General features: G+C 41.3%; 1 protein-coding gene across 4 annotated transcripts in view; it reads right to left on the minus strand.

Annotated features, from left to right (window-relative positions):
- si:rp71-68n21.9 (kelch-like protein 13) overlaps positions 1-25399 on the minus strand; it is an 81626-nt gene that overhangs the window by 27484 nt on the left and 28743 nt on the right. For 2 of the 4 annotated variants that reach the window (XM_059968381.1, XM_059968380.1), the window contains exons 1-2: positions 15249-15563; positions 1072-1216 (exon numbers count right to left, since the gene is read on the minus strand). In XM_059968381.1, the coding sequence (XP_059824364.1) occupies positions 1072-1216; positions 15249-15349 (246 nt within the window). In that variant the 5' untranslated portion in view covers positions 15350-15563. Of the gene's footprint in view, positions 1-1071; positions 1217-6007; positions 6086-15248; positions 15564-25399 lie in introns of those variants that run through there. The other 2 variants (XM_059968383.1, XM_059968382.1) reach the window with 2 other exon arrangements.

Consider the following 25399-nt stretch of genomic DNA (forward strand, 5'->3'; position numbering starts at 1 on the left):
ACTGATCACAGTCTGCATAACAGAAAATAACTTTCCCTTCAAATTCTGTCTAAAATTCCACCCTTTCCCCTTAAAAACATGCTTTCTTGTTTTTGATACCTCTACCGTGGGTAAAAGGTTTTTCCCACAAGATAAAACATTCCAAGGAAAACAAGCCCAGCCTTTCCAAATCTCTTCATGTAGCTAAAGCTCTCCAATATAGTAAATATCCTGATGAATCTCATCTGCACTTCTCTATACAACCAAATCCTTCCTATACTGTGCAAACAGTATCTATGCATTGTGTAACCAGTGTTTTGTAAAGTTGCAACATAACATCCAAAATGTTATATCCTATATTCCAACCTATGAAGGCAAGAAGGCATATACCTTCTTCACTGCCCTGTCTGCCAGTGTGGCCACTCTCAAGGAACTATGGACTTGAACCATAAGGCCTCTCTGTTCATTAGCAAACCTTAGTGTTCTATTTTCTATCCCTGTTTGACTTCCCAAAACTTTCATACTTATCAAAGCATTACATTCCATCCACGTATGCTCTGGCTCTTCTTTATAGCTTATCTTTATTCTGCTGCAGCTTGGACAATGTTCCTTGTTATCTGCAATACTGCCAACCATTCTGTCATCCGCAAGCTTATAACCAAGATGATTTTTGATCCAATTAACCAGGCCACTTTAGTTTCCATGTACTTTATGCTTCTGGACCAGTCTATTATATATCCTGCATTCAGTAATATATACATTATGTATTCATATGCATTCAGTAATATATATAATATATCCAAGTCAGTAATATATACGACAGACAACAATAGTCCCAGCACTGAGCTTTTCAGAACACCACCGGTCACAGGCTTCCAGTCAGAAAAGCATCCTTCCACCCCTATACTCTCCCTCTTATCACCAAGCCGAGTTTTAATCCAATTAATCAGCTCACCTTTGTTCTCATGCATTTTGTCCTTCTGGAGTAGTCTATCATGTGGGACCGGACTAAAGTCCACATAGACGTTGTCTGCCATTCTTACTTCATTAATCTAATGCAGGTCAGTAATGAAAAGAGATCCTTGTAGTTACCTGCAGCACAGCCGAGCTGTGAGACTCACTATTGAACGTTTGAGGAGCCCCAAGAGAAACTGAAGACTGGCAGTTTTTTGAATCTTCCATCCTGCCAGAGGACAAAGGCACTTTCAGCGGAAAAGTGCCCTCTTCTACCAGGGAGCTGAATGGAATAACACAGACAGTTAGATAACAGGAGAATGACATTATTCTGTGACACACACTTAGCCTGCCAGCATTGTCTGTGAGGGATTATTATGTTTTTCCCCTGTATAACCACACTGTTACATTTGATGTCAAGAGGACTGTCAGTATTTATGAGCGAATCTGCACATGTGGTACCAATATTTATTCCTATTCCATTGCTCAATTTGACCTTTCCCCATCTAAACTCCAAAAGCTTTTTTTGCACAGAATATAATAAGTAGGTGTAAACTCAGACTGAATTCCCCACTGACAGCCACTCAGGACAATTACCCCATCAAATCTTCACATCCAACAATCTGAACCGAATCATTTCCAATCACTGTGACGCTGTTCCCAAAACTCTCTGAGCTATTGGTGTGGATGCAGAGTTTCTAAAAGGAAAGCAGGGGAATAAATACCTAGTTAAGGAAAAAGGATTGTTATTTTATATAATTAACATTCTGAGCTGAGATGCAATATTTAATGCTTGTGATTAGAAAGTCAATTGCAGCCTGGAAAGATAAATTGTGTGCTGTAGTTCTGTTGGCACAACAACAATGGACAGATGTTGAAATGCTGGATACACACAGCAGGTGCGGAGCACGTCCAGCAATTTCTATTTAATTTCAGGGATGCAGCATCTGCAGTATTTTGCTTTGGAGCGGCTCTTACCTTTAATTGCTGGTGGAAAACTGGCAGGAGCACTTCAGCAGTGTGTTACAGAGCCTGCTGAGTGTTCAATGGAAACAAAAACAGTTGCTGGGCATAAGGGTAGGACAATCTCCTGCCATCAGTTTTCAAGCTAGCAACAAAACTTCAAGCTCAACTCTGCAGGAGTGGAATGGTAAAGGTGCAGAAAAGAGCTGTTTGCTCTTGAGGTCAGTTCCAATTCTTCCATGTGATCCATGTGGGTCTGCCCTTCTTATGTTTTCCTCAGTGGTCCAAGTTACTGTCTTTCAGCTACTGATAACAAACTATGTATAAAAAAATCTTAGCTTGTTTTGTAGTTGAATACCTTTACAGTACTGAAAAGTGCAATAATTTGGAGATTGGATAGCATGTGGCACTCACCTATTACCTCCCAAGCAAAATCAATTTACTCCACAAACAGAAGGGAGTGAATAGAAATTGCAGCAACTACTCGCCATAAGGACAGATGCAGTAAGTGGCTGAGTGATACTTAAAAATCATGCAATTTAATCAGTCTCAGCCATTCACAGTACTGCTGTCACCAAGTTCAACTGATGGAACAATTACCCAATCACTCCAATTTGCCTGGTTCTAGTGTCACTATATTCAGCCACGAATTCAGCACAGTGTTTAGAGTGAGTTGTTCCTCACCACTCCTTAACTTCTCTGCTCATGACGTGACCATCAAAGGGAGCCGGGTTATTTGGGTCTTAGTTTTCTCAATCTATGATATCTTATTGCAAGCATTTTCATCCATTTGTAAATGATGTGTACCAAGATGCAGTGCAAAGTTTTGCATGCCATTCATAAAGATAATTTCAAAACACAAGTATATCAGGGTATCACGAGGAACCACAATTGCAGAACACAAAATGTAGTATTATTGTTACAGTTGCAGAGGAAGTACAGGAACGGGCCATGTTCTGGTAGATTGTGAAGTCATGTTCATCTTTATTATACATGAGTCTTATACAACAGCAGGATTGAAACTGTCCTTGAGCCTGGTGGCACATTTATTTAAAGTGACAAATTGGGATCTTGTTAGATAGAGTATAGATGTTTATAGATGCAAGACCATTGTATACTCATTATTAAATAAATGTAATTTTATCGGCATAATTGTGACATCACAGTATTAAAATTATTAGATAGAATTTTCTTGACTATCAGCCGATTCCTTCAATGCCTTTTAAGTATAGTGCATCTGAAGATGAAGACTTGCACTTAGGTAGCACTTTCACTTTTAAGATATATCAGAACACCCTACAACCAATAAAGTGTTTTTAAAGTTAGTCGTTCTTATAAGGTAGGAAACATATAGGCCGCCTTGTGCCCAGCAAGCTCCCACTGAGAGGAATATGTCAACGATGAGATAATCTGCTTTAAAATAGTTATTTGGTCTTAGGATAACTATTGGTCAGACCAGCGGAAATAAATCCCAAGGCTTTTTCAAAGTGAGGCTATGGAATATCTTATACCCATCTGTGAAAGCAGAGTCTCTGTTTAACATGTCAAGCTGAAGATGACACCTCCACAATGAAATTCTCCTCCAGTATTGCTGTAGAGTTTAGTATTCAAGTCTACAGTGTGGCCTTCCACCTTCTGACTTGGGAGGACGTTAGACAACTGTCAGAACTTTGAATCATTCTGGATTATTCATTTTCATAGTTCTAGAAGGATGTGTTTGCATGGGAGACAGAGCAGGGATGATTCGTGGGACAATGAGGCTGGACCTGTACATATTAGAGTATAGAAATAAGACATGATCTGATTAAAACATACATGATTATGAAGGGTATTGCCAGGATGGAGGCTGAGAGGATTTTTCCACTTATAGAGGTACCTAGAACCATGGGGTGTCACTCCAGAATAAGGTGTCATCCATTTCAGAGAAAGATAAGGAGGTCTTCTCAGAAAATCATGAAGCTTTAGAAGTGACTACTCAAGAGAGCTGCATCAATGGATTAATAGACTACCATACTGGCGGAGACTGACAGACAATTGAACTACAGGTGTAAAGGTGAAGAGTAGAAGTGTTTAGATCAGCTAAGATTTTTCTGAATGGCGGAGCAGACTCAAGTGCCAGACCAGCAGACCTTAGATTCTTCTGTTCTTTGGTACCCCTGGAGCAGGCTCGATGTGCCAGCAGAGCCTCGTGCAGGAGATGCAAGTAGGAATATCTTGCACAGTTGCAAGCTCAATGCATGTGCAATTGAGATTTGGATTGCTGGCCTTTGAGTTTCTGGCTCCTTCTAGCCCATCCTCCAGCCTCAAGACATGTAGTTGCTTCAGCACCCTGGAATACAATGAATAGCCAAAAAATGGAATTAACCCAAACTAATCCTTGTCCATGTTTTCCTGAATCACGGACAATGGGGGAACTGGCATTCCCAGGGAAAAGGTGAAAACAAGCTCAGCCAAATAAAATCTCACCTTTGTATTCAATTGCAACCTTTATGATATGTTTGGATCAGTAGATGGATGGAAGGAATATAGAGGGCTATTATCCAGGTGCAGGTCGATGGAACTGGATAGACAACAGTTTAGCATGGACTAGAGAGGCCGAAAGGCCTGCTTCTGTGCTGTAGTGCTCTATGACTCTATAATCAGAAGTTTACACAAAGTAGTTGAATTAGAGATAAAATCATTAACTGTTGAGTCAAAAAGCACTGGATCCAAACTCCAATACAAAGATTTGAGAATATGTTGCAGATTGTAACATCATAGCTGCACTATTAAAGGCACAATCATTTGGAAGGGATGGAAGGGATATTAGACATAGGCCCCACCAGCCTTGACAGGCAGGTGTAAAAACTCACACATAAAGCCAACACACCTGTCAAGGCTGCTGGGGCCTTTGTCTAATATCTCTTCCAAATGACTGTGCCTTTGATAATGCGGCAGATTTACCTCATATGCTGTCCTTCACCTGAATCACCGAATCTGGTCAGCTGACTATTCATCACATTGCTCAGGAAGTTCACAGTGTGCATGTTGCCTGCCGAGCTGCTCTCTAATCAGGGGAGTGGAACTCATGGGCGGTGAGGCAGCGCTGCTACAGGGAAGTGCAAAATGGAACTTGACAGGACAGCCAAAATATGAATGCATGGGAATGTCATTTGCATTGGTCTCCCCACAAGTGGATTAACAGGAGGAAGAAAGATGCAAAAGTAATCCAATACAATGTGGACATTTTTAAAAGTACAATGTGATAGATGTCTTATTATCAATATCAAAGTATTAATCCCTCTTTAGGGATATTGTACTTTGCATATGTTAATTTAACATTTTGGCAGCCATCTGTTTGGTCCATGAGGACAGTACTTCTCTCATCCTTAAATCATAAAGTTTATGCCACTGAATCAAAACAGATGGCTTATTGATTTAGCTAAAAAAGAAAAAGTGGATGTTTTTCAAGAAGTTAACAGGATGTAACCGACTAAGTACATCTGTACAAATCAAATGGTTCAAATGGTTCATCTGTGGAACTGTATGGCAGCTCAGACCAATCTTACAAGTCAATTTCCAATGTACAGGTCACACAGTTCCTGTTAAGGGAACAGACGCATTGACACAGTGGCACTGTAGATAGTACAGGTGTATCACAGCTCCAGCAAACCGGTTCAGTACTGATCCTGGGAGTTGTCTGTGTGAAGAGTGCATGTTCATTTTGTGTCCATGTGTATTTCCAATTTCCTCCCGCATACCAAGTGTGTGCTAGCCAATGGGTGCAATAGCTACTGTAAGTTTGCCCTAATGTGAGTAGCTAGTGGGAGTATTTGGGCGTAGTTATGTGTATGTAGCTGAATGTAGGTTATGTGGAAATAGTGGAGGAGGTGTGAGAATTTCTGGATTTCTCTGAGAGCTCCATGGTCCTCGGCAATGTTGTGAGGAAATACAATTGTGATAAGTGACTGCCTTCAGCAACAGAATCTGTCAGCTAAATATAAAGTAGTATTTGATAAGTGTTTTTCTTTGTGCATTCAGTATAACAAACCTGAAATCCGACCTTCATCAATCATTTACAATTCTACAGCTTTCAAAGGAAACACTTTCCCTTGATCAGTGAAACACCCACCTTTAGAATATTTTGCTTTATGAAGAGGGTGAGTGGCAGTGTTTGTTTCCTTGGAGATTCAGCACGTTAGATGCCTTCCTGCCCAAGAGGAAAGGTCAAATAATAAGCTTCTGCCAAAATGGACCTCATGCAAGATAATTGTTTTTCCAGTTTTTCTCTGCCTCTTCTTTGAAAAGCATTTGGCCTCAACCTGTCATATAATGACATAGCTGAGCCTGCAGATTCAGCCCAGCAATATACACCTTGCAGCCTGAGCTGAGCCTCTGATCTACACGGTCCCTTTCAACCTATTGCCATCTGTGATTTCAGAAAGCCTGATCAGCAGTTCTTAAATTTAAATAGGGTAGTGAAAGATTAATGACATACTGATAAATTCTTATTATATTTTCATTATAGATTAACCCATTTTAAGCATTGAAGCAAATATGCAAACGTTGCTATTAAAATAGTAGATTAATGAGCACTGTTCAATACACTGGACAGGATATAATATACAAAACAAGCCAACTATATCCAAAGTGGCAGTAAAAATTCCCTCACAACTATGTTTAAAGTTTAGAAGTGCATTCTAAGATGTAGTAGAGGCTTAATATTTCAAACCTGTGGTACTCTGCAGAAAATTGAAATAGAAAAAGCATGTAAACTATTACAAAGAAAATGTATGTTACATGAAAAAAGTGTGTGTGGCTAGCAGACATAATAAGCAGGTAATTTGAGCAAAAACACATTTACTTAAATTGGGCTGCATTTATTGAAAATGGAAAATGATCCTTTTCCAGTTATTATATTGTCACTTACATGGAATAAAATTACAGGTATTTGTATTCTGCTGTATTCATTAGGATCACAGTACTATTAGTTCCAGTGAATGGATGTAACTGCTATTCAACTCAGGAAGAGACTTGACAGATTCTTTGTATAAGGGGATTTCCATTGCAACTCATTTATGTATGCAGTATCAAATTTCAGACACAGTGCTTTGTGCAGATGCTACTGTATTAGATGTTTAATGCTACTAGTCCAAAAATGGTTATTTAAACTGTCTATCAAGGGGTCACCACCTTGAAACTTACTATCTTCCCAGGTGCTGACACCGTTGGTGATCATTTCCAACTTTTAATATCTTCATTTCACAAATATCATTATGGTACTTATCAAATAACTGCTAAAATCTTTATTCACTTAGAGTGTTAAATTCATTAATATTAATCATCTGTGTTCAAACTGATTGATTCTAGAAGTTCCTTAAATATCAATACTGTCTGCAAAGAGCAATGGTTGTTGAATTCAATGAGAAGCAGTTTCCACACATTTCTCTTTAATGAATTGATCTAAAAGCTTCTTGACAATGAGTCATAGTGTCATGCAGAACAAAAACAGGCCCTTCAGCCCAACTCATCCATGCTGACTGTTTTTACCCATCCACAGTAATTTTGTTTATCCACACCTGCCTGTTGAAATGTCTGATTAAATGCTTCTTAAACGTAGTGGTTGTATCTAACTCCACACCTCCTCTGGCAAATGAGGAGGTGATGGATTCAGGAAATGTAGAGGAGACTTGGCCTAAGAATAGAGCAGCGGAGATGGTTTAGCAGCAAATGATATTTTACTAACCAATCGAGAAATAACATGCCAAGAAGGACCACAAAACAAAGGAGAGCAGATAATTTACACAACAAGGCAAAAAAGTAACCGAGGGTTCAGAGCAACTGGTTAAAGCTGGCTGGTTCAATGGGTGAACAAGGACAGTGGATGAGAGCTGGGTTTAAATAGGCTGCAGGTAATGAGTTGGAAATGAGTGGCAGTTGGCTCCTCTTAGCTGGGTGGAGACTGGGAGGTGTTTGCCTGTGTAGGCCTGACAGAACCTCTCTTCCTACCGCCTATCCCCGAAGGCCCAGGATAATCTGGATGGGTCTGGTGGAACTCTTCAATGAGCGACGGATCTTAGATTAAAGTGGATGGCACCTTGATCTCTCCTCCAGGCCATACCCTGTCTAGTACTGCACAACCTGCCCATGACAATGTGAATCCATCAACAGGTGAACCATGTATACTGGACCACCTTCCATCATCCTTGGTTCCAGAAGTGCAGACTCAGGTGGGATGAGTGGTCCATGGACAATGAACTTGAGGTAGAACACATGGAAGGTAGGTGTGATCCTGAGGGATGGTGGCAGCTGGAGATGGTAAGTGGCTGGACTGATGAGATGGGTAATCTTAAAGGGGCCAAAGAACTGGGCTGAGAGCTTGCCGGAATCCACATGTGGTAGACAGCCAGATACTGTCCCCAGGCTGTAGTAGTCAGTGGTAGTTAACCCTGTAGCTGTAGGTATGATTTGCAGCAGAGATGGACCTCCTCCAAGCATTCTTTCATCAGCGAACCAGGGCCCTGGAAGATGGACCTCCATTGTTAGCTCCTCTGTGGGGAGCAACAGAGGTTGGTAGCCATAAAGGGTGGCATATCTGTGGCAGAGGAGGTGTGTAGATTATTGGACAGTTTGGCCCTATGCAGATATTTCTTCCCACATGTGGATGGGTTAGAAGTGGCAAAGCATCACAGAAACATCCTCACTTGCTGATTGGCTCTTTCTGATTGACCGCTGGTCTGGGGATGATATCAAAAGGACACACTCACTGAGTCGCAGAGATGGAAGCAGAAGGCTTGCTAGAAGCAGGAGATGATTTGTGGGCTCCTCTGTGACACAATGTCCTGAGGGAAAATTGTGGAGGCAACTGACACATCAGAGATCCAGGTCCTCCATCTCAGTGACTGGCTGAAGTTTGGGAAGGGCAATGAAGTGGGCCACCTTGGAGAACCAGTCCACCACTGTCATCACTGTGGCCCCATTGGAAAGTAACAACCTGTGATGAAGTCCACAGAGGTATGGAACTACAGGAGTTGGGAGCCCAGAGGAACAATGGTTGGAGGAATTGGATTAGGCACATTGAGGGCAGTCAGTGATGAACTGACTGAGGGCTATCTGTGTTCATGGTGGGCTAGCAGAACCGGCATTGCAGAAAACCCAGAGTCAGCCATGTGCCTGTATGGATGGAGGTGAGAGAGGAGTGGGCCCACTGGAGTGCCAGGGTGCATGGCTGCCAGCACGTACATGCGGTTGTCGGTGTGCTGGCTGGAGGAGACTCACGCTGTAGGGCCGGTTGGATCTGCTTCTCAAGATTGGAGTGAGGACCTGTGAGGATGGAATGATGGACTGAGGGCTGATCTCTGTTTCAGCTGGATCGAACTGTCATGGCAGGGCACCTGCCTTAGGTTCTTGGAGCCGGGTCAGTAAGAGATGGTGAAGCTGAATTGCTGGAAGAAGTGGGCCCTGAGAGACTGATGTGGGCTGAGTTGGTGGGCCACTGGTACGGATATGAGGTTCTAGTGGTCAAGCAAGATCAGGAAGGGCTTGGAGTTTCCTGTCAGCCAAAGTCTCTACTCCTCACGTAATGGTGAGTAGCTCCCTGTCTCCTACTCTATAACAATGTGGTGAGTTTGTGTGAGAAGGCAGCACAGCGGTGTGCCTCCCCATCCAGACCTCACTGAGAGACGATGGCCCCAGCACCCACGTCAGAAGCGTCCACCTCTACCACAAAAGGTCAGGAGGGGTTCGGATGGTGAGAATTGGAGTGATGGTGAAGCGTCCCTTGAGTTGCACAGTAGCAGACCAGGTTATCCGTGAGGTAGGTGATCTGGTGATCTGGTGAGGTAGGTGAGAGGAGCGGGGATTTTGTCTGTAGTTCCTGATGAAGTGGCAATAGAAGTTGGAGAAGTCCAAGAAGCACTGTAGCTGTTTGAGGGAGCACGGTCAAGGTCATTCAACAATGGTGCACTCTTTCTCTGGGTCCACCGTTAAGCTTTGGGGTGAAACAACATACCCCAGGAGGGAAATGACAATGCTCTGAACCTGGCATTTTCCAATTTGGTTTCTGAGGAGACGCTGAGAGACTGATCAAATGTGACAGTATGGTCTTGAGGGTTCTTGGAGAAGACAAAGATGTCATCGAGGTAGATGAACACAAACCTGTGTATCATGTCTCGGAGGATCATGTTGATGAAGATTTGGAAAATGGCTAGACTGTTGGAAAGCCCAAATGGGATCACCAAGAATTCTTGCGGCCACAGGATGCCATCTTCCACTCATCTCTCTGGCAGTTCTGGATCAGGTTGTATGCGCTCTGTAGGTTCAGTTTGGTGAAGATGTGGACCCTGCCAAGTGTTTTGAATATGCTATCCATCAAGCAACGGTTCTTAATTGTGATTTTGTTGAGACCCTTGTAGTTGGTACACGGATGGAGAACCCCCACCTTTCTTTTTAACAAAGAAGAATCCTCCACTGGCTGGGGACGAGGTTGGCTAAATGAAGCCATGCTGAAGAGCTTTGTCAATTTGCTTGGGTCTCAGGAGAAGACCATCCCAGACCCCAAGGGATGTCTGTCAGTGGCTGCGAAACAGAAGGGATGAGAGATAGATGTGGTAGGGAGTGCAAGCTGAACACACAGAGTCAGTCCAGAAAGTTGCCTGTTGCGCCGGAATCCAGCAGAGCCTCCTGTGTGTGTAGAGGTGTCGGGGTGCCGAGGGCGACAGAGGGAGTGAGCTAGAACGGGAGGCCAGGGGGACCTTACCAGACAGCAGGCCTCTCATCTTTATCTGGTGGTGCTGTTTTCCCGGCCAGTAGACATTTGATGCATGGGTAATCTGCATTGAGTGCCACAAGTTGTTTCTCAGTGCTTTTCGGGGGGGCAGTTTAAGGGAGCTCTTCCTACCTGCAGGGGCTCTGGAGGTGTTGTTGATGAGGGTACTGCAGCCTGAAATGGTTCAGGCAGTCAGGGTTTCCATCTGGAGGGTCGTTCCATGAGACATTTGTCAATTCAGAGGGCCAGAGTGATGAGGCTTTCAAGGCCAGTGGGCATCTCTGAGGCAGACAAGTCATCTTTCTAGTGCTCTGAGGCCATGATGGTAACGGACCAGCAGGGCTTCTGATTCCAGCCGTGAGGGTCCTGAGTTCCACTGCGTAATCCAGCACTAAACAACAGCATCAACGCTGGCAAAGCATCTGATCCACTGTCCTAATTCCACCTCCTGGATGGTCAAAAACCTGGCGCAAGAAAAAATTCCTCGTGTTTATTGAAATGGTGGTTTTATTGTCGCAGTGAGCAATGGCCCAGTTCAGAGCTCACTCGGTCAGGAGAGAGATGACGGAGGCTCACTCCATAGAATACAGAGATGGCTGGAGCTTAAAGTGTAAGAAGCACTGCGATGGGAAGTTGTGGCGTTGGGTTGAGGATCCAGTGAAGCGTCTGGGCACTGGAACCTGGGGCTCTGAGGGAGGAGCTTGACTAGCATGGGGTTGCTGTGTGGAGATGGAGAGTTGGTTGAGAACGGCCGGCAGTTAGTCAATGTTTTCTCCTGCTGCTTTGAGATTGTGTGCCCCTGCCAAAAGGAGAATCTTCTTCAGGCGAGCGTACTCCGCTAGGTCAGTTGTGGGTTCACCCATCCTGTCAGGAAATGTAGAGGCAGCTTGACCCAAAAACAGAGCAGCAACCACGAATAAGCCACAAGTGAGATTTTGCTAATAAGCTACAAAATAACATGCCGTGAGGGGTCAAAAACAAGAGGGAATAGACACTGACCACAACAAAACAACAAGGAACTGAATTCTAGGAGCAAGTGGCTGAGGCTGGCTGGTTCGATGGACCGTGGATGAGAGCTGGGTTTAAATAGGCTGCAGGTGATGAGAGACAGGTAACTCCTGTTAGCTGTGTGGAGACTGGGAGGTGCCTGCTTGCACAGGCCAGGCAGCAACAAGTTCCGGATATCAAGCAAACTGCAGCTAAATGTTTGTGGTAACAATAAGTTCAGTTCATTGTCGCTAAACTTCTGCCCTGTCTATGCTGAACCCATGCTGCTCATCTAAAGTGGCTCAGTTAGATCTGAGCTTGTTACACATCTGGGACACAGTCAGACTTGACAAGCTATTACAAACCATTTCTGCAGATGCTGGAAAATCATATAAAACACTGGAGGAACTCAGAACGTCAGACAGCGTCTATGGAAAAGAACAAAGAGTCGACGTTTTGGGCCCAGATCTGTGGAGGTCCTGATAAATGATCTCAGTCTAAAACATCAACTCTGTTCCTTCTGATAGCAGCTGCCTGACCTGCTTTGTTCCTCCAGCATTTGGTATGTGTTATTATTAGCTTTAAAATGGTAACTTGCTGTAGCACAAAATAATAGGTTTTTTGTGAATGGACATCACTGGCTAATCAAGGATAATTAAATCAGTAATAAATTCATTTATTACTATGGGTAACCCTAGATAATTTCTCAGGTAAGGACATGTTAGACACAGATTTGTGGGCCGAAGGGCCTGTATTGTGCTGTAGGTTTTCTATGCTTCTTCAATATGTTCAGAAACGTATTAGGACTTTAGAGGCAAAATTGAATTAATATAGTGATGGATTTTTGAAGCAAGACAAAATGCTGGAAATTCTCAGTATGTCAGGAGCATCTGCAGAGACAGAAGTTTATCGTTTCAGATCAGTGACCTGTCAGCAGTTCTAATGAAAGGTAATTGACTTGAAACTTTAACTGCCCACAGTTGCAGAAATATCTTCCCATTTTCCTCACTGAATGCAAGGCTTGCTGGGCTTCAGTATTTGCCTGAATCCGACCCTCAATTTACAGCACATTCTCGCACGCACATTAAAATAAATGAAATTGACTTGGAGCACACTTCCTGCTGCAGTCGTAACCAGGCAAGATACTAATGTGATAAACTAACATTATTATTATTTTTAATTTTAATAATAATAATTGCACTGTAATGGGAGCACATTCAGTGCAAGCAATAGTTTAGAAGACCATGCTGACTCTCTGGTTATAATTCAGATGAACGTTATATTCTATTCCTTTGTTTAGGTATGAAACACGGGAGCGTAGCACTACACAACACAACTTGCAGCATTGCTTCACAAAAGAGCAAACAGCTGATCTTTTAGGTAATTATGATCTACAAATCTGTGTGGCTGACACTTGCAGTTCCCAATGGATGAGAAATCAATGGAAAGGTAAATGGACACCAGGGAGACCTCTCTCCTGCTGTTTCTTACTCACCTGGCAAGCACAATTTAAAGGAATACTACAAATAATAGATGAGTGTCGGAGGATGCTGGTTGAACAAATCAAGGGTAAAGTTACACTGCAGGATGGAAAGAGACATATGTACAGCACTTATGTCAGATTACCCTACACTAACTGATCAAATATCTAATTTCCAACATTGAAACCAGCTGCAAACTGAGCTGTGGGATATTTTTCTCCTCTCTGCTGCTCAGGTACTGGATATTATTTCATGGATGCTGTGATATTTTAGGTCGAGTAATTTAGACTGTGATTGTTTACAACCTGTGTTCCTATGAGGGAATCGAAGTTAGCCCAACCATTCTCTTCACCTCGCACCTGTTTATTCACAAATATAAAGGGAATAATTGGACTCTCACTGGGAACTGAAACTGACTGACTTGTGCCCTCGAACCCTTGGAAATGCGTTAACTAGTGAATCTCCCAGTCAAGCTGACAGAGGCCAAAATCTGTACTTACTCTGAGTAACAGAGCTCATTGATCTGCTGCGTCATTGTCTGATATCAAGTATTTGCACCAACACATGGTGGGCGTGAGAAGGAAATATAAAGCTCATATACATTCAGGCATGCTCATTAAATTCTTTGTGCTCAGTAACATAGAACCACTTCTGATTTATGTTAACTAGACCATAGAACAGCACAGAAACAGGCCTTCCAGCCCACAATGTCTATGCTAACAGTTATGCCAACTTAAACATAATTGTTTGGAGAAACAAGATGACTTGTATGCAACTTAAAAACATAGAAACATAGAAAACGTACAGCGCAATACAGGCCCTTCGGCCCACAATGCTGTGCTGAACATGTACTTACTTCGAAATTACCTGATGTTACTCATAGCCCTCTATTTTTCTGAGCTCCATGTACCTGTTCAGGAGTATCTTAAAAGACCCTATCGTATCCGCCTCCACTGCCGCTGCTGGCAGCCCATTCCACGCAGTCACCACTCTCTGCGTGAAAAACACTTACCCCTGACATCTCCTCTGTACCTACTTCCAAGCACCTTAAAACTGTGCCCTCTCCTGTTAGCCATTTCAGCCCTGGGAAAAAGCCTCTGACTATCCACACTATCAATGCTTCTCATCATCTTATACACCTCTATCAGGTTACCTCTCATCCTCCATCGCTCCAAGGAGAAAAGGCCGAGTTCACTCAACCTATTCTCATAAGGCATGCTCCCCAACCCAGGCAACATCCTTGTAATTCTCCTCTGCACCCTTTCTATGGTTTCCATGTCCTTCCTGTAGTGAGGCGACCAGAACTGAGCACAGTACTCCAAATGGGGTCTGACCAGGGTCCTATACAGCTGCAACATTACCTCTCGGCTCTTAAACTCAATTCCATGGTGGATGAAAGCCAATTTGAAACTCTTGCTCAATGTAAACCCTCCTCATTTGTTAATATAGAACTGATAAATGGGTATGTTGGTTTGAGTTAATGATTCCTCCTACATTCAGAAGAAGGATCATCAATCTGAAAGTTTAAGTGTGTCTCTCTCCATGGGTGTTGCGTTACTTGCTAAGTATTTTCTCTGTTTATTTCTTCCTACATAGTCAATTGTATGTTCAATACTATAATACTACTATTTAAAGGCATCACTATATTTTTTTTCTAAAATAAAGGCTATAGTCATGATAAGCAAAATATTTGTTTGTTCTAAAAAAAATTAAGGAATCACCTCAAAATGATTTTAATTCAAATTTACAAGTACTTAAATCTTAAGAACTACATTGATAAATACAAATCAGATAGACCAAGATCCACTAAATTATCAACACAAGACAATTAAAATTGTGGTTTCATTATTCAAGGAAACGGCTTACAATCGCCTGATCAACATTAATCAGAATCTTGACCGCTTCCTCGAACACCCTCTCTCATTTGTACCACATTTCAGTGCAAGACCATACGAGAGAGCCGAGATACTGTGAGAATCCTTACAAATTTTCCTTTCCTAGAGAATTCTCATTTTATTCTTAATAACATATGTTCTGAGAGTATAGAGTTCAGTCTGTTCCAAATTGCCCCTACTATCACATTTTGGTTATCAGATCACAGCAGCATGCTGGCTGAAAGAAAATAAAATACCACTTACATGTACGTTGGAGAGACGGTCGCTGCCCTAGAAGCCTTAAGAACAGAAACCATGAATCTTCTTTCAATGGGGCTATTACAGAGTTTCCATTTCAACGGCATGGTGGTTCAGATCAAGCAAAAAGCACTGGCATGTATTATGTTGATAAAAGAGTCTGTTCTCTCACTCATTCAGATGACTGCTTCTCCACCGTAGGTAACTTAATTTTGGAGACATATTCCAAAAATAGCAGGACATGATCCAGTTAATGCTGTCAGCTTCTAAACCTGGCAGATTGTGGAACATAAGCCTGCTTTAGACAGCAGCTTCTCACTGGCTCCCTCTCTCTCTACTTCCCTATCTGGGTATTGACAAACAGCCTCTGTAGATTCTACGTAAGTGGACATCTGATTGTTGCTTCATCAAAAACGGAACAGAGGCAATGGAAAAAGAGTTTCTAGATTGCTCAATGTTAGGAAGCTCTGTACATATAAATTAAAGATAATTTTTGATGCAGTTATAGAAAATTAATTGCCAGATATTTATGCTTAAGAAGATTTTGAAGCACTTCTGTCAATAATCTTTATTTTCTTAATTGCTAAGTATCCTGTTTCAAAATGGAAAATGTCTCTAGCGATCATTATGGTATCAAATTTCCTCCTTAACTAAATAAATCCATGAAGTGCAATGAGGTCAATGAAGGATTTCCTAATGACACATACCAAACCATTGAATGCATTGTTATATAGCTGTCTAGTTTTACCTTTAGCATTTCCTGTTGTTGCTGCTGTGTGCATGTCCCATTAAATAAGGCTCAGAGTTTTGATAAGCTTTGGGAAACCCCTTGTACTTACAAATACTTTAAAGTACACAGGATTCTCAGTTTGTTAATGTAACCAGTGGAAGATAAAATCTTTATTTTCTAATTGCAAAACTACATTGCCTGAAGCATATTGCAATCTCTGCAGTTGCAGCTGAAAGCAAATCTTATAAAAAGATTCAAAATCTCTAGCATTTCACAGTAGGATAGAAATAGCCATTATTGACCACCTTGGATACTGTTCTTATCACTTTCCCCTGAAGATGTTCGTGTTTGCAGAAATTATTTAGGCAATGAGTAGACTACCAAATCTGCACCACACAAGAAAACTTATTGGTAACAGAATTAGAGAAAAATGACTTGAATTTAATTATTACAAAGGGAGATATCATCCACAATATACCCAAGCATCAAGTTTGTTTATCAGCACTTCTTTGAACAAATTGATCCTTTTAGAGGTGGATACTGTGTTCTCCTTTCAAGATCCCAATAACTTCAGCAAAGTCAAGCTTAATGTTCTCTTACAGCATGTAGCCAGTACTACATTACACGTTTAATGAAACCAATCAAGTGAACATTTTTAAATTGAGGCAAAAAGTTTAGTACCAAGGAGATGTTATGTGATGTTAGCCCTTCTTTTTAAGCAATCAGTTCCATTTGACTTTGACGATATCCTTCTGATTTCCTGACCAATATCAGAGCAAATGGCTAAATTTTCATTAAGTATTTGCAGGCTTTGCTTTTGTAGCTACTTATATGCTACAGTGATAGGATTGTTTGCAAAATGTTCTGGGAGTTTTCTAATATGCAGGCAATGCTACTCCTTAGCTAAGTCTCACACTGACACAGCTACTGTGAATGTCCATTGTAGAAGGTGATCCAACACAGTTATTTAAAAAAATAGCAACAGGAAGAGATTTTATGTTAAAAATGGATAATCTGACATAAAACAGTAGAAAAACACAAATAGATAAACTAAAAGAAATCAATGGTTGAATTTTGGATGTGGGACTCTTGACCAGAATATTATATATATATATACACACACACACATTTAATAATGCACCTACTTTTCAATTTTATGACCTGAAATGGCACCAAATAAGTGCAAGTATATTGAAAGTTCACAGCCAAGACTTGAACTTTTCTTTCTGTTTCAGATCTGTTTTACTTTATATTCTATTTCTGTTTTAAATTGAAAGGATCAAGAATCCTAATGCCCCAACTCTATTGCTACTTCAATCGGAAACAAAAGCCCTTGGGATTCAATCCCAGGGGCTACACTACTCAGACATGTCATTCTCTGTGTAGTTTTTAATCCCAGATGCCTCCAACCTCTGGGCTCCCAGCAGCCTAACAGCCTGTGGCACTGCTTAGGAGCTGAGAGGGAGATGGTAAGAATAGAAATGATCATGTCAGCAGAGACGGAACTCTTTAAAAAATGATGTTCAATAAAATTCTGCTTTGACTCATTGGATTGATGGATGCTGTCAGATCAATATATATCTAAAGAATTAGGGATAGATTAGTCATCTAGTAATGTGTTGCTGGTCACAAACTTAAAACCAGAAAGGAAATTACAGGAATTTCACCAACAAAAGGAAGTTCTAGACAGGCAGCAGCACCCATAAACTAAACATTTCTTATCTGTTTTCAAATTAATCAATATGGATAGAGTTTACAGTCAAAATAAAGATTGCTAGCCCCAGATTCAATTATAGTGAACGTTATAGTTTGGCTCGGGAGCAATCGGACTACAACTTTAACACATCAGTAATTAAATTTTCAGCATGAGCTATTTATTATATTTGAGTAACTGTCATCGTTGATTTCATGGGACTAAAAGGTCTGCTTAATAATCAAATGAAAAAGGAGAACAGAAGCCTGTTTTCAAGCTTCAATTTCCTGTTTTATTGGGAACAATTAGGAATGAAATGTAAAGGGTAATGTAATCGTTTAAAAAATCATTTGCCCTGAGAAATGATATGCTAATATATCTCTTTATCAGACCACATAATTCCCTGCACACTCTGTAAGCTCTAAACAAATGCAAAAGAAAGCCAATGAAAGCACACGTTGCAATATTGTTTGGCACAAATGTGATGAGTTCAGGCAGCTTCAAATGTGGATATTTCCCAATTTTAATATTCTCATATCAGCTGTTCTATTCCAAATTCATTTTATAAATGTCAGATCTTCTGATGCCGCAGGAATGCTTTAGTTTGTAAATTGCAAAGGTGTAGACATTAGAAAAAAGATCTGGATTTATAGATTATTGTGATATTTTGGCTGGGAACACTAAATGCATTGTGGGTATGGCTAACAGATTATTTATTAATACTGACTTATCGCAAACATTACACACCCCACAACTATTACTGCTAAGGAATGGCTTTAATCATTGTCAATTCTGAATCTGCTCTAATTGAGCACCTAATGCTGGTAGTGATGGGGTTTGGGCCCGAGGATCAGCTGCCATCCATCATTGTATCAATGAGAAGCGCTGTCAGAATGACTCTGACATTACCCTGTATATCTTTTCCCTAGGGTGGGCACCACAGTTTTCTTGACAAATCTCAGAAATGAGATCTGATTTATGATCCTAGACTGGCATTTTAGAAAAAATGTATCACTGCACATTGAGGACATGAGGAGAAATCAAAAACATCCAATCAGACACAATCTAACCAAAAGCAAAATTAGTAAAATTGCAGAATAAGCTGAATTCAACATATAGAGCAACATATATTGATCGCACAAAAAGCCTAATCTCGTGTAGTTCAGGTGAAGCACTTCTGCTTTAGTTACTAAACCTGAAATTAGGATGTGACTTTTCTAAGCCTTAAGAGGCACCAATCAATTTCTGGGATTGGGTCTCATTTAATTTTAAAAGGCAAGCTGTCAACATTAATTTGTCTACTTGAGCAAACAGGAATTGCAGCCAGTCCACCACTTATTGAAGCAGGCCTGACCTCTGATTGTGAAAGTGTTTTTATTGATGATGTGCGGAAAGCATTGGCGTAATGCCAATGGTGGTGGTGTGGCAATTTTTTTGCCTATTGTCGAATTATGGGTGGCATTTTCAGTGTAGGAAGACTTGCCTAATTATTCTAGCACTTAACATGAGTTATCTTAGTAAAATCACGAGAGTTTTCCTTCCAGGCTTTTGTTCAAAGAGCAGTGGCCACATTCTGTTGAGTCCAAAGTATGGACGGGTCTTGAAGCCCTACTTCACACAGCGCAAAGGCCTGGTTAGCAGTGCCAGCCCTCGGAATTTGTTCCACTGGCCTTACTCTCGTACTTCTGTTACGTAGGTACACTAGATAAGCTGGGTTGGTTTCCCTTAAAGCAAAAAAGACAGCAGGAAGTGCTTCCCCCCCACCAAAAAAAAAAAATAGAGAACACGGGTTAGGGTAGGGGTGGGAGACTGATAGAGGACCTGAGTGAGAACTTCTTCCACCAGAGGGTCGCTGGAATCTGGAACACTGTTCTAGAGTTGGTGCAAGAAGATAGTATTTAAATATTGAAGGATATTTAAGAAACACCTAAATAAGTACTTTATTTGCCAAGACATAGAAAGCTACAGACCAAGTGTTAGTAAGTTGAATTAATATTAATATTAATAGTGAGCATTAACAAATGGGTCTAGGGGTCTCATTCTGTTCATGTATTTCCCAGATCAGTGATATTAGTTATTTCCCAACTTATTTCTACAAAATGAGAAGACTCCAAACTGTTAAACTTTGAGGAAAATGTCTGTATCTTAACAAGATTTAAATGATCTCAGATTTTTCAGAAAGGGTCTGGGATGGGTGAACGCCGTTGTGTTCCAGACATGGTGCCACCCAGTGGTGAGATTGTGTATTCATAGAAATGATCAGTTCTTGAGCAGTAAGAACATTTGTTACAGATAAATGGTTAGAATGAAATGACATTTAAAATTCTGACAATAGAAGGTGTAGACAGAAGATGCATTGAGCTATAAGACTTTAGCTTCACCACAATAACTAAAAAGAATGAATCAGTAAACATAAGGAAATCTGCTCTTGATAATATTGAATTATAATAATTCTGTGTTCAATGAGTCTGTTGGTTTTGAATATTGAATGAAGACTAATTTCCAAAATTATCCTTCACTCCACCTTTGAGATACATCTATTTTTGATAATTTATCACCAAATAAGTTCACATCTCAAATCAAACTTTTTTTTACTAGAAAAGAGATTTCATTTAGTTAAGTTTAATGTGGTATGGAAATGAGCAATGAATGCTGCTAGTTGTGCTTGACCTTGTCCTTGTAATATCAGTGATGTTTTACACAATAAATTGTGGTGAAGGGTGGCAAATCTGTGGAATTCATTGCTGCGGAGGCCAAGTCAATGGGGGTATTTAAGGGAGTAACTGATAGGTTCTTGATTGATAGAGGGGTTAAGGGTTATGGAGAGAAGACAGGAGAATGGCATCAGGGAGGAATTAGCTACAGTTAAATGGTGGATCAGACTCGATTGGCTAAATCTCTGAATTCTGCTCCTATGTCTTATGTTCTTATTCCTGTCACTCTGTCTTAATGTCTCACTCACCAAAGCAAGTTATTTCTGCTCCTCACACGTCCCAATATACGGATGCATAATGCCGACTTTGTTAGTGAAATCACCACTTATCTAGCAGTGACACTGTGCCCTGCTTAGATGCACTCACCACATCCAAGATCACCTCAGGACCATTCCACACACTCACTGAAAACATGCCCAGTCTCCCAAATGTTAACTATTGGAATTGCAATTGGTTTATTATTCTGGTTATATGTACTGTTCATACAGATCAGATCATTACACAGTGCCTTGAGGGAGAACACGATAAAGCTATAACAATGAAGTATAAACTGTAACAGCGATAGAGAAAGTGCAGTGCAGGTAACAAAATGGTTCAAGATCATATTGAGGTAGATCGTGAGGTCATGTATCTAATTTATTGTTCTAGGGAACTATTTAATAGTCATAGAACAGTGGGGTAGAAGCCCACTTCAGTCTTGTGGCATGAGCTTCCAGGATTTAGCTTCTTCTGCCCATTGAAAGAGGGAAGAAGAGAGAATGTCCAGTGTGAGTGGGGTCTTGGGTCATGCTGACGGTTTTGCAGAGGCAGTGAGAAGTAGATAGAATCTAAAGAGGGGAGGCTGGTTTCTGTGATGTGCTGAGCTGTGTCCATAACTCTCTGCAGTTTCTTGCAGTCACTGCTAGAGCAGTTGCCGCACTAAGCTGTGATGCATTGAGATGTGATGCTTTCTATGCTGAATCAATATAAAATGTTAAGAGTTGATGGGGACATGCCAAATTTCGTTAGCCTCCCAAAGAAGTAGAGGCATTCTAAGTAAATTTATTATCAGAAATGTAACCATTTGCTTCTATTTATTTTTTTGCATGCATTTGCAGGAAAGAAAGCAATAGAAGAGAATTTATGAAAAGTTATACATAAACAAACAAAGACTGCCAAACAATCAATGTCCAAAAGAAGAATATGAAAAATAGAAGCTTTTGTGGCTGAGGCATCTACGTAGTTGGACTAGGACAGACTATTAGTGTTATTTGCTCCTAGGAATCTGAAGTTTTCAACCCTCTCAACCTCAACATCGCTGATGTAGACAAGAGCACATGAACAGCTCGCCTTCCTGAAGTTTATGACCAGCTCTTTTGTTTAGACAAACAGGTAAGGCAGGAGACCAAAGGAGAACCTCTTCAGGATAGGAGCTTGTCATTTCTGAAGGAGGAGGTACTGGGCCTGATGAGAGTAGAAGGTCATGAGCTCTAGGCACCAGGAGACGCAGAAGTTATCCAGGTATGAATTGTAGCACAACCTGCTCATCAGTACAGGTGACTTTACCTGTCATAGAGTACTGAGAGGGCTCACTTGTAACAAATCCCACCCTATGACATCAGTGGGAGGAAAACCGCGCATCAGGCATGCTGACAACAGCCTGTGTCACTAAGCTGTACTTATGCAGCCATGCAAACACCCCAGAGGGAAAGGGTAATCTCTGCAGCATGTCCACATTGCAATACTTTCTTCCTAACAGTGGAAGCCTTTCCTGAGTCATAAACTTCAGCATGAGCTTATCTGTCCAACACTTTCAACAAACACAATTCAAAGCCAATAATTGGTGAGCAATCGACCTCAAAGAGCAAAGTACGTTTATTAACAAAGTATTTGTACTGCATTAAAACTGCACACTTTGCAAATGTGCTCACTGTTGTTATGGGTATGTTTGGTGATGCAGATAACATTTGAGACTCAGCTTTGCTTTAGGACTGCCTAAAGTCTTGTGCTTTCCCTTTTGGCCTGTCCTTCTTTTCTCTGACCTTCAGACTGAGTGCAAATGAATGAGCTGCCTCCTTGTGCGAGGTAACAAGGCTTATTAAAGTTACCCATTCACCCCACTGGAGGGTAGTACATTGTGCCTTTGTCTCGTCCCCTGCAGAGGGTGAAAGGATTTGAGGAGTCAAGAGGAGAATTACTTGTCACAGGATACCCAGTCTTTGTTGCCAAAGTATTTATGTGGATGGCCCAGCTGACTTTTCCATCAATGGTGACTCCCTCGACCAGGGTGCTAAAGGTGAGGAATTCTGACACAGCCTTTAAATGTCAGGAAGTTAATTTAGTATAGATTAAGTGAGCATACATGGCATTTTCCAGCATCACCTCACTCTATCCAGTCATATGCTGCCTTGTTATTGAGGGAATCATTTTCATCTCAACTTTGGAAGCTCCTAATGTGTTTCCTTTTCATGGGTTAATGTTGCCGGGAGATGCAATCCCGGAGAAAACTGAGTACAATCACTAAATACGACCATAGGAGCAGAATTAGGTTATTCGGCACTTTGAATCTGCTCCGCCATTTCATCGTGGCAGACTTGTTATGCCTCTCAGTCTCATTCTCCTGTATTCTCCCTGTAACTTAAACCTAGAACAGCCTGCTAAAATGGGTAAAATTTACACTGACTTTAGAGTTAAAACACTTCTGCTGGCGTTGGCGTCCCACACGGTACTACCCTCAATGGCTACTCAATGTATTTCTGCAGATAAGATCTACAACGGAGGCAGCCTTTTGTTTAAAGAAAAAAACCACCAGGCAAATTCAGTTTCCTGCAGTAGCCTACTGCGAGAGGAAGCAGTTTATCTGCTTCTCAGAATTCTGTGTACATCTCACCATCTGAAAGAATGGCAAGCTCTCACAGTATGAGCTTCAGGCTAGAACAGCTGCACCCACTTTTCATTTTATCAAGGTTTTAAGAGAAATTTTGCTGATAATGGAAGACCACAAGATAGGAGCAAGAGTAGATGGGACACTGGAAAAATGTTGAATTTCCCCTTGGGGATGAATAAAGTATCTATCTATCTATCTATCTATCTATCTATCTATCTATCTATCTATCTATCTATCTATCTATCTATCTATCTATCTATCTATCTATCTATCTGTCTATCTATCTAGATCACCAGGTCCCTAAAGCCTGTGTATTGTTCAAAACGATCATAGCTGATCTATACTGGCCTCCAACACCTCTTATGTGTTGGTGTCCTTGTGAGGCATCTTTCAGTCAGAGGTGATGTTTTGTCCTAGCTGTCTAGATACACAAGCCTAGGCAATATGATATTGTGAGCAAGCTGTTGCCCATGTAGCAAGCTCCCCCTCTCCACGCACTTGATGAACCCAAAGGAATGGCAGAGACCGTTACAGTTTGGTACCAGCAATGTTGGTGGAGTTGCAAGTCAACTGAGCTCAATGTAGGGCTTCCTAAGGGTCTCCAGCTCCAGTTTCTTCCCTTGGGGGTTTATTCCCAAAGCCTTGCCCACATGTGGATATAGCCACAAGGCAGCAAAGGTTTGAGATTGGAGTTTTCCTTCTCCTAGGTGAATTGCCAACCACGGCTAACAAGCCCATCTGTCCAAAGTGACTGGCTTTAAGGTGACAGAAACCCAACTTTGACCCTTCTTTTGTCAGTGGAAGCAATCCTGCCAAGCTTAGTAGCTAAGCCACACGTGAATGGCAGGAGCTAGATTTGGATATCAGAGGCTATTTGAGGTACATGCCATTGGGAGCATTTAGTAGGTAGTGGGAGCTTGTCCCCATTACCACCCCCTGGCCTTACGAGACCAGGGTGTCCTTATTTAATCTTTCAAATAGTTCCGTTGATCACACCTCCAGAACTTTCTGGTGTGATGAATTCCAGACTTTCATCCACCACCAGTACAAGGTGAAATATTGTGTACCTTTACTTTAAATGACCAGATCCTTCCCTTGTAACCTTGTAATCTTCTTGTTCAAAACAGATCAACTAGTGACAACATCTTCACATTTAACCAGTCATACCCCTCAGGGGCTTACTGATCTTTATAAGGGGCATCCTCATTCTTCTTCATGGGGTATTAATCTGCATTTTAGTACCTCAGTGGTTGGATTTCCACACTAAATTCCAAATTCTTGTTCCGGCTATATAAAAGAGCAGACAGGTCATCCAGATAAGCACATGTAGTCACATTCTAGTATCCTAAAGCTATATCCACAGGTTGATATGATTGCTTAGGACACAAGGTATACTGTGGAGGTGAGAGATATTGGTTAATTGGTTAGTAGTCACAATGTGCAATTAAACTATCCTCATCTGATATTCAGAGGCCTGACACAAAAGTTGCGCTACCAGTCCAAATCATGACTTTGTCGTATAACATCACAAGGAACCCAAGTTCATGACTGGCTGCTGTTGGTTCACATTGTGCAATGCTGACTGAAGCTGTGCTACACTGCTGAAAGGAAATGAGCTTTTCGTGAGACCCACTGTTTGAAGTCATTCTACATGACTTTGAAGTGCTATAACCATGAAATGACTGGAAGGAACGGCTGGGATGGTTGACAGTGGCCATCCTGACATTCTTCTAGAGCAAGAATTCTTGACAGAGAAGGTAGAGAGGGGAATATAGACTCTTTATCTACAGAATTAATCCAGGTTAATACTAAGGTAATGGATGCAAGGTATCAAAGTTAAATGAAGAGGCAAGTCCCAAGGATTTGCTACAGTGGGCAGATTAAGTTCCAACAGACGATTTCTGTTAGAAAAATGACAAACATTCACATGAATGATATGCTGCCTGTGGTTACACATGAGATGCACAGCGAAGGATTAATGCAATAGCTATGACCGTATTGCATGATACGGCAAGCTTGAGAGACCTGGTGACCTACTTCTGTTCCTATTCTGTGGTCTTGCATTTACCAGCAGCATTTCTCTTAAAAAGCTGATAAGGCAAAGTGCACGTGCAGCCTTGTCCAAAGCTCATCCTGTCAGAGAAACTCAGTGGG

The sequence above is a fragment of the Hypanus sabinus genome, chromosome 4 (assembly GCF_030144855.1).
Source record: "Hypanus sabinus isolate sHypSab1 chromosome 4, sHypSab1.hap1, whole genome shotgun sequence".
NCBI classification, from domain to species: domain Eukaryota; kingdom Metazoa; phylum Chordata; class Chondrichthyes; order Myliobatiformes; family Dasyatidae; genus Hypanus; species Hypanus sabinus.